Genomic DNA, 10,950 nt, shown 5'->3' with positions numbered 1-10,950 from the left:
TTTCGACAAACTCTACAAAGATTATCTAGCCCTGAGGAAAAAATTAAGGTAGCTGTGTTCTATGTCAACTTTGATATTGTTGTTACTCAGTCAAAAATATGATTCTTCAGAATGTACACAATAGTACAGCAGTTTCATTTTATGTCTCCTTTTGAAATTCTTAGTGTTAATTCATAATGCACTATTTAAATCAGTTGAATGCCTTGAAGCTCAGCAGAAAGAGGTGTATCTTCAGAATCCTACACAGCTACTGCCATTCAGAACCACACTGAAGGATGAAATACAACAAACTTCTAGGGCAGCAACTAAAGATCTAACTGATCTTTCACTTGTGAAACATAACGCTATTGATGGCTGGAGACGGCTTGAATGGGTAATGAAGAAAAACTTTACTATAAGTTTAACATAACAGCAAATGTACAAAGAAAATTGCTCTGCAAGCCGAAATTGTAAAAACACAAAACAAAAGTATATATAATAATAAAACTAAATGTCTAATAAGTTTATTGGTGCCTTACGAAAATGAGTCACCTCACCTGCACTAATGGGACTCCCACCATATTTTGCAGGGGGGCCCTGGCATTTTGTTATGTAACCTGAACTTGTTTTAGATATTGCAATCCTGGTAATATGTTTTCGTGAGTTTGCATATTGCAAGACCTCTATTACAGCACAAAAATGTTTTGTTACACATCACACAGACTTCTTCATTGTTACTTTCTCCTCTGTTGATTTGATACAAGATTCATTAAGGTATTGAAACAAAAACTTGGTTTTCATCCTGACATCTTTTGTATTCATAAATTACACTCACTTTTCAAATTGAAATGCAAATTTGTCTATAATGGATGTCATTTTTTATACATTTTTCACTACAAGTGAGATAATCAGTAGACAAACTGAAGTCGATACCCTTTTCTCTCTCAACTCATGTATACATGTCCCTGTTCACACAGTATTATATTTATTATATGGGGCATACCATTGTAGAAATTGGAAATAATAGTTGGTTAAGTTTGCATTACCAGATATTCAGAAATGGTGCAATGTCAAGGGATTATGATAAAATACAAAAAGAAATAAAAAGATATGGGAAATTCATGAGTAGCAGAATGCTTAGAATTAGCATAAACTTGTTTTATTCACATTTGTATTCCTCTTTAGCATTTTCTTTTACATTTGGTAGTTTATAATAATTTCCTTACTTTAAATAATTGGTAAAGGTTTAAGTTGTACAAGAGCTGCTTACAAGTGGATTTCTAAAATTTTAAAATAATTGTATGTCTTCTCTGTATAACACACAACCACATGATGCTTAGAGAGAAAAAACATCACATATTTGTTTAGAGATAATTTTGGAGTGTACATTTGATGAAATTGAGTTTGAGATAGCATAAATATTATTGTTATAATGTATTCTTTCACTGAGTAGAATTTTTTGGATCATCTGGTAAAAATAATTGAAAATCCTATCCAAGTAACAATAATAAATTAGTTTATTTCTTCCTTGATTTTTGCTACAGGCTACTGTCACTTTTATTTGTAGGCTTAAGTGCACAAACATTTCAACTACCATAGTAGTATGCTTAACTCGCAAATAAACTTACTTATAGAATTTCCTTGCTTATAGACATGATAAATTTCCCTTTTAACATTGAACTAATGAACTTTTTGAATACTCTGTAACTTTACCTGCTTATTGATACTTATAAATAATATACCCATCTCTCTAGGTATTAGATGAAGCTTCTCACTTTTACGTTATTATCATGATTAGAAGTTTCTCTGTAAACAATTAAATATATTGAAAATACAGCTTACAACACTATTAATGTATATACAACACAAGTATATCCACATGTGCATGTGTGTTGGAGTTGAATGAATTATTTCAACTTATTATCCTGACGACAGCATTATATATTTGCTTTCAGTTTATCACCATTTTCCCCTATTTCTTAGGCACCTTACCTACCTTATGCTTCTTAGTACTTATTTTATTTATTTTTGGCTTACGTTTTATACTTTCATTTTTATTCAAGAATCAATTATAGTTGCCCACCTTTATAATATTCTTACTTTAAATCCAGTAAAAACTTTATTTTATTCATAATGGTGCTATTTTGTATATATTTTAGTCCATCATGAGAACTTTTCTTAAGACCCTTAAAATGGGAAAGTGTTTTATTAATGTTTGCATTCTTGTCTAGGACACACTTGGTTGCTCATCTTGATATTGTTTCTTTAACCCATTCTAGACCAGAGGTTGTCACTGATATCTATCAATCTTTTCCTTCCCAGAATGGATATATTCAATTAAATTGCAGGAAACTTAGAACAAACTAGTTATTGACTTTTATACACCCAATTAGTTTCAACTTGATACTTATTAACATATTTCTTTCAATACATTATTTTCACATGAAATCATAAATTACTTTGCACACTGCTTTTTATTTTTTTACTCCACACTAACATAAATAGTCTATATTCAGTTCTATTCAATGGCTTTAAACTGTTTGTAGCTATCTTCAAACTGAGCTTAATTAGTAGATGTTGAGATTACTTGTTGTGTGATCAATGAATAGTGGAAACATGAGGCTGTACTAATAAAATCAATGCAAGAGAAGGAAAATCATGCAATAAACAAACATAGATAATTATAATCTCAAGGAATGACAGTTTTTTTAGTAAATATAAACTTATTCTTTAGGGTATGCAGAAAAATTCTAAAAAAATTGGTAAATGCATTGTTTATATTTGAGACTATTTGAAGCTATGCTGAAATCCAAGTTTGAAAATAAATGGTAAAAATGATAAAATATTATTTACAAAATAATTCTGAGTTACAAATTGTCAAAACATTTAGAATTATTGTTTTTACTTAAATTTTAAAATCTGCTATGCAGATGTTCAATCAACAGCTGAAGGGTTAAATCCAGTGTAACTACTCATGGTGTCATTTGGCTATTTTAGAACAGCAGGTGTGTAAAATAGGTTCAAGTTTAATTACATGTGCTTCTTATGTAGCTCCACCAACATGGAAAAGTTATTCTGGTAACACACATTTTTTTTTTAATATTTTATTTCATTTCTAGGGGAGTATTACATCCTTTTGTAAAAATGACAAACAAAACTTACACAAGTATTTGAACACATGAATGTTTTGCTAAGACAAGAGTACAATACAAAACAACTCAATTTTATGTCTTTGTATTACTATAAAATGATGAAGTCATGCATGATACAGATCAATTTTTGTAAAAGAAAAATCAACACAGTATTTCAATAGATAAGAGCTACTTTGTTTGAATATTTGTTACAATATTTTAGAAATGTTCAATGCATCTCGAAGCATGAAATCCCGCAAAGCCCAGAATGCATTGACAACATTACCATGGTTTCCCGCTCCATTTGCCAGCCATTGGACAGGAAGGCGATGTGGGTCACTCACTGTTGTGTTATCCTTTGTAGCTTTTAGTTGTGCATCCCAGTCACTTATATGTCTGCTATCACCCTTCAGTCCTTCAATATACCTTGTACAAACAAAAAAATTAAATATTCTTAGAAATGCATATCTCAGTCACGAGCTTGATTCCTGAAAAGTCTCAGTTCTTATTTCTTTAGAACAATGAGTCATCTTAAAACTTCTATATTTAAATCATTTTAAAAAGTCACATTAAAGCATATTATGTGGTACTGGGCAATGTTGGGATATGTTCACAATGCATTAAATGGTATAGATTTTGGTGACATTAAGAATATCTTAAAATCAGTGTTATATTATTTTAACACATATTTCTCCAAGTAGAATAAAATAATCTCATTTTTTAACTCTTACCAAAAAAAAAGGAGAAAAAAAAAGAGAAAACAAAAAGTTACTGAAAGGCCAACTGTAAAATAGGGTGATTTTTGAACTTACTGATAACAACATTACGCTATAGCATTTTATTTCTATCAAATCTGGATGGGTGCATCCCATCTCAAGGACAAAATTGCAAGATTGAATTAACCCCATTCATACAGTAGGACTAGAGAGTGCATGTCACAACTTTTTTTACAGGGTTATGTTCAAAGTGTAATTGATCTACTTTATTTCTCTGCACATTTTAATTTACATGGCATCAAAACATAATTCAAATTTTTATATTATCTAACTTATAATTTATTAATTTCAATATTTATATACATTCTCAATCTGCACCTCTGAGTCACAAGATGTGGTGGTACTCTGAGGTTTCACTCGCAGATTTTTATCTTCCCTTGTAAGGTATTAAAGATTGTTCAACTAATTAAAAACATACGCTATAGATATTGACTAGTCAATATATAAAATTTCAGTCTCTTATCTTCTTGTTTACTTAGATATCATTATATTTGTTATTTATTCAACCCACATGGAACCTTCTCCTCCATCTATTGTATTTTAAGAAATGTCTATAATTCTCTCTTAAATTGCTACTGGACATGTTTATAACCAATAAAAAGAGAAATTTTTGAACTAAATAAATCAGACCATTGTCTGTTTTGTTTTAGTGGTGAAAGCTGATAGTTCATTAGGACAGTTTAGTGCATAAACTAAAGACATTGCTCCAAGTAGTAATGGAATTTAACTTATTTATAGGTTAGTAAGAAAGCCAGAAAACTTGTATTAGTTTTAGGATATTCAGGTCTAGTGCCTGATATATTTTTGAACAAAACTAGTGAGCAAAGAAATTGGTTCACTAAATCATGCACTCATCTGCAAAAGGCTTCAAGTACTAAAGTACTAAACATTTGGGTTTTTTATTCATTTTTTAATAATAAAAGTAACTAAAATGTAAAAATTATAAACTTATTAGGTCAGGTAAGAAAACTTAAGTGAAAAAAAATTTACATAAAAATTTATCTTAACTTCACTGTGAGGAATGCATATAGGCTGCAATCATGTGCTGTAACTTGATAGTTGCTTACCCTAAGCTCTCTACCAGGTGATTTATTGCTTTGTTACTCCAGTTACACACAGTTCAAAGAACAACAAAACAATAAAATTAAATGAAAGCAGGTATGAAAAGGTCAAAAGCTGTTAAGATAACTAATTGTAATTGTCTTTTACAATCTGCAGCCATTCTAGAAGGAAAAAAAAAAAGAGAGAGAAAAGGTATTTTTGATTTTATCTCATAGTTTTCAACTCTTAATTTTACTGTACATTGATGATTTTGTTAGTGCACATAAAATAAGAAATAAGTAGAAAATTTTATCAAAAAACAGAAAAATTTGATATTCATTTAAGATGTCCTAGAGATTATGCAAATGAAATATGAAAACTGTAAGATGAAAAGAAGTATTTTTATTCTTGGCATAAAAATCAACTTTCACTCAAACTGATTCAGTAAAGACTTTGTATTTTAACACTGAAATTTTTAATAAAGTTATTTAAAACAAAATTTTTTTTTGGTTACAACAGAGTTGTAATGTTTGCTTCTAAATTTCCATGTTTAATGATGATACATGCAGTACATTCAGAGTTATAGTGTGTGTATATATAGTTTTACGGTTACATGGTTGTTACAAGATTGGTCAATGGGCTGCCCCATTGGCATGGAGTTAAATTATAGAAGATAAAATTGTAGACATTATTCAATCCACAAAAAACAACTTGACTTGAAATTTATTTAATAAAAAAATGTAATTAATTTTTGTACATGAAAATTAAAAAAATTGCTCTTGCTATTTTTCTGAGGATAATATGACACTCATAGTCCTTTAGGATGAAAGTCAATAATGGTTTTTGACAAAGTAGCAGTAACTTATCTTTGTAACTTGGATACAAGTGTAGCTTTATCGATTTTTAACCAACCATAATTTCTCAACCTTGATTGTTATGGTGTAATGTGATTGCCTATATCTCAGCTTCGAGAAATTATTGGCGAATGATCTAAACATGTCATGAAAGTTCTTTTTCTTTTACTTTCAACTGTATAATCTATTACAGTTTACAGTTCAGCCAAGATTCACATACAGACCTAAAACAACTGATATGCTGCTAGAAGGAAAGATGTTTGTGAAGAATTTTTTCTGCCACAATTAGTCTTGAAGAAAAGTTGCTTTATCATTATATATTTCATTTGAATTATGATGTTGCAATGTGATAGGAAAATAAATGTTTTATGGAATAAGATGAGGTAGGCTTAATTAAATTTTTTGCACATGACCACGTCAAGTTTTGTTTTGGTAAGGAAAAAAATAATTTTATTTGTACATTAGTAATTGTAGTCAGTGAAAGTATGTGTGATGTTTTTCAAAACAAAATTTAAAGCTTTATAAAATAAAAATTGTATAGGAAAATTTTAAAGAGTGTACAAAGACAAAAATCAAATTAAAATCTTCAATAAAGGTAAGAATTTTAAATTGTTCTGAAAACAATATCATACTAAAATTTTAAATAAATGTTATAAATAACCGTATACTTCAATATCAAACAGTTTGTATGTATTAACCCTGAATAAGCTGTAAAAGTGAAATGTTGGTAGTAATAAACAGAGATGAAAGTGTCCCTTTCCTAAAAATCCTGAAAATAATCGAAGCCAAGTAAGGGGGTCCAGCACCCAAAATCCTACATTTTGATGCCTTTTAGTATTTAAAATTCACTTAAACAAGTTACCCCATTTTTCTTACATAAATGATTATCAAATACATGTGAGAAATATCAAATCTGATTCCCCTAGTTAATGGATAATTTTCAAGAGTGCATTCTTTGGAATTCATAATTTTCACTATTGGATGTCAAAACATATATAAAGTAATGCTTTTATAACTTACACTCAGTACTGCACATGCGTTTTTGAAATGTGTACAATTCAACTGAGACTAAACAGTTCACATTAATATGAAATTGAATAGATTCATTATTAAAACATTGCTAAAAATAAATCAAACATATATTTAATGAAAAATCAAACTCATTCGCTGAATGTAAACAAACCGCATGATTGCATAAACGCTTATCTATGGCATGGAACAACAAAATCCGATAAATAATTTTAAAAAACGTGTTTATCCGGAAGAAAACCGGAGGTTTTTAGGATTTTTTTTTAGAAATATCCGGATTTCCGGATATATCCGGAAAACTTTCATTATTAAATAAAAAACAAATATATTTACATCTGGAGTGTAAAGGTCGTTTATCTAAACTTTTATCACAATGTGTATATCTCTCCAGTATGCACTACAAACTTTGAAAGAAAATCATATTAAAATCTTCAAAATTTCAGAGCTACAAATTCAAACACACATGCATATTTCATTTGCTTGAGATATGAAATCTGTAGAAAGTTCTTCTGCATTTTCAAACTATTTCATCCAGAAATTTGTTACCTAAATTAAATTAGTGTTTCTTTGTTTTTACTTATTGATTACAAATATTTAAAAAAAACTAAGACTTTGCAACATTATTGTAAATATTGTGTATTAAACAGTGTTTTTTACCAAAATTATCATGGGTGAGCCCACTAGCTTAGCTATCATTTTTATCATATGTTTTTACATCACAGTTCAACTTTGTCCAAGAAATGAAATATGTTATTGGTTAATTAATAACAGTTTTCAAGGTATACATAGTTACTAGTATCATTTCCATCACACACACTGATAATGTCAGGGACAATGTTAAACTAAAAAGATCTAAATATTTACAACAAATCAATGTTTCCTCTCTGAGAAGAGGCAACATGGCTATATAGTATGTTTTATACTTATAACAAGTTTAATCACTGTTCCAAAGACTAAATGTAATTTACTATATTTAATTCTGTCATATATTATTATATTAGCTAGTGATGATGTAATAATGCTGAATCTGTTTTTACATTGAAGTTAGAATAATCTATTTCATTATACATAATGTTCTAATAAGAAATATGACAACCATAGTAGTAATTCATGTCAACATTAATCTGTGGAATTATTTACAGTCATCAGTAATGCAGATATATCTTGAATGACATATAATTGTTAATTTCTAATGGATAAGCTTTTTTTAGTAGTTTTGGAAACTACAATAATTGCCCTTGTATGAAAATAATTGTAGGAAAACCAATCTCTAAATTCAAAGTTAATGTGCATTGTCCAATGCCATATGATCTGCAAGATTAATGGTCTATAAATGGAAACAATTTTCAATGTTTTAAAAGTATTGTAAATATTAAGTTACCATTTGAATTATAGAAACACACCAGTGGTTGGGAAAATCATTACTAAAATTTAATTTACAACTTACTTAATGTAGATACTGGAGTGAAGTAGGCGCTGTGTACGAGGTGGTGTGGAAACAAAGATAGGAGGTGCTGGTCTATGGCTGTATCCTCCATGACCTATAAAAAGAGAGTTTAATCTTTATAAAGAAATAATCTAAATCTATAGTAGCGCAGATCATTTATCTAAAAAGCTTATTTTCCAAAAATTAATGATGGCTTTATTTAGAAAATGTAAACATTTTGGAATATACATAGGTTCAAGAATGCTGGAGCATGACGTAACAACACCTGAAAGTAAGAATGGTGAATTTCAACATTGTTCATTACTTACCAAAAATGTTTGATGCCTCATAAACATGCAACATGATTTACTAAACATGTTTTGTAGAAAACTCAGATAAACCAACACAGACTACCCACATGATTTTATACTATTAACATTAATGTCTTTCATTTGTCACAAACTGGCTCAGCTTTAGTTGCAATGATAGAAAAACATTGAAACACAAGCTTATCTGAACATAGTTGACAGAAAAACTCATAGAATAAAAGCAATTCTTAAGATATGGATGTCATATTGTTTTAGAGCATTAATAACTGGAAACCTTCACTATGACTATATCTGGATTCAGCCAGAAAAAATGCTGCTACAATATGTATAAAAATACTAAAATAAAAAGTATGTGGTTTAAAAAAAAGTTTTTACAAAAAGTAACATATACTTTTAAAAATACTGTAATGTGAAAATATGGTTCTGTAACAGATGACATTTGGTCTGACAAAGATATTGTGTCAAAATACTTAAATCACAGTTATGTGCATGTACATAGAAAAGAAATGTGACCACCATAGCTCCAAGAGGAAAGAACCTAGAAACTTGAAATTTTGCACCCATACCAAGTAGACCCTGAGGGTTTGCACCTGGGTATTATTACTTATCTGTGTGCATGCACATATCTTTTTATGCAAAAAAAAAACAGTAAAGAAATGTGCGTGCACACATGTGCATCTTTTTAATAAGGTAAGGTAGCAAAGAAGTTGGTCCTTATATTACAAATAGAAATCACAGACAGACAGACATGCACGTGTGTGTGTGTATGTGCTTATGTGACTGCTGTGCTCCAAGAGGAAAGAACCTAGACACCTGAAATTTTGCTCCCATACTAAGTGGACCCTGAGAATTTGCACCTGGTTATTATTACTTATCCACGTGTATGCACACATAAGCATCTTTTTAATGAGGCAAGCTAGCAAAAAACCATATAGAAAATAAGTGGTTTCTTACATTCCAAATTATGGATATACATCACATACAGGCAGACACGCATTTGCATGCACACATCTTTTTAATGAGACAATCTAGCAAAAAACCACATAGAAAAGAAGTGGTTCCTTATATAACAACTTCTAATATATAAAAAAACCAGTGCATTTTGGTGACAATGCATTCAAACAGTGGCTTTTATATCATGTTGATTAGCAATAAAAGTATATCCTAATATTGTTGTTAAGAGGCTAAGTGCTGAAAGTATCAAATGAAATGTATAAGCTATACAATTGAAAAAAATATTTGTTGTTTTCTAATTTAAAGGCTCCATTAATTAAATAGGTTTGTTTATATTATTTAAGTTTAGAATTGGTTCGATATTTTTACTTTCATGTTAAATTTTATGCACCTGGCTCTAGGCTAAGTTATCTCACACTATGTCAAAATAGAAATCAAGCGTGATGTGATGCACTACATCATGCTGCTTTTATATATGTTAGACAATGTGATCTATAGTGGCATAAATAAGGCCTAATATTGTTGTTAGTCTATGTGATAAAAGTATAAAATGAAATGTATAAACTACAAAATTTAAAAAAAATATTTGTTTTCTTATTGAGAATCTCCATTGAATAAAGAGTGAATGGCTGCTGTTACAGCAGCTCAAACCTAATATCCCAAGCAAAGCTGGTTACTTTCGCTAGTATATAATATGATCTAACGAGATTCTGATGCTACAAGAGGTAACATGTAAATTAACTAAGGCAATATCTTAGCAACAGGTAGTAAAGGCCAACCAAATGCACAAAAACAAATAGCTTTATAAAGACTGCTGAAGTAACTTATAGATGGTCTAACAAAGACATTGTTACAAGAGGTAATGTGTAGTTATATACTATCCTATGAAGAAGTAAAAGGAAGCACAGTTTTCCAAAGAAATGGTGTAACATGAGTTAATGTGTTTTATAAAAAAAAGCTGATGATACAAGTAACACACAATTTTGCACATATACTGCTAACACAACAGGTAAAAAAGTAGTTTAAATGGTTTACAAATGGTGTAACATGAGTAACGTATTGTTTTATACAGAAACTACTACTACAACAAATAACATGTAGTTTTATAAATGTACTGTTACAACGAGATACAACAAATACTTTTCATATAGATATTACTACTACAAGTAACACACAGTTTTATAGATGTACTGTTACAATGAGAAACAACACATACTTTTTATATAGATATCACTACTACAAGTAACATGTAGTTTTATAGATGTACTGTTACAACGAGACAACACATACTTTTCATATAGATATTACTACTACAAGTAACACACAGTTTTATAGATGTACTGTTACAACGAGAGACAACACATACTTTTCATATAGATATTACTACTACAAGTAACACGCAATTTTATAGATGTACTGTTACAATGAGAG

General features: G+C 29.5%; 1 protein-coding gene across 1 annotated transcript in view; it reads right to left on the bottom strand.

Annotated features, from left to right (window-relative positions):
* Positions 1-3,039: 3,039 nt before the first annotated feature.
* The window catches only part of LOC106460760 (protein polybromo-1-like), a 171,348-nt gene continuing 163,437 nt past the window's right edge, over positions 3,040-10,950 (bottom strand). The window contains 2 exon segments of the mRNA XM_022387753.1: positions 3,040-3,536; positions 8,258-8,351. Coding sequence (XP_022243461.1) covers positions 3,320-3,536; positions 8,258-8,351 — 311 coding nt within the window. The 3' untranslated portion in view covers positions 3,040-3,319.

The sequence above is a fragment of the Limulus polyphemus genome, unplaced genomic scaffold (assembly GCF_000517525.1).
Source record: "Limulus polyphemus unplaced genomic scaffold, Limulus_polyphemus-2.1.2 Scaffold35, whole genome shotgun sequence".
Lineage (NCBI taxonomy): Eukaryota > Metazoa > Arthropoda > Merostomata > Xiphosura > Limulidae > Limulus > Limulus polyphemus.
This window is presented reverse-complemented; position numbering and strand designations above follow the sequence as displayed.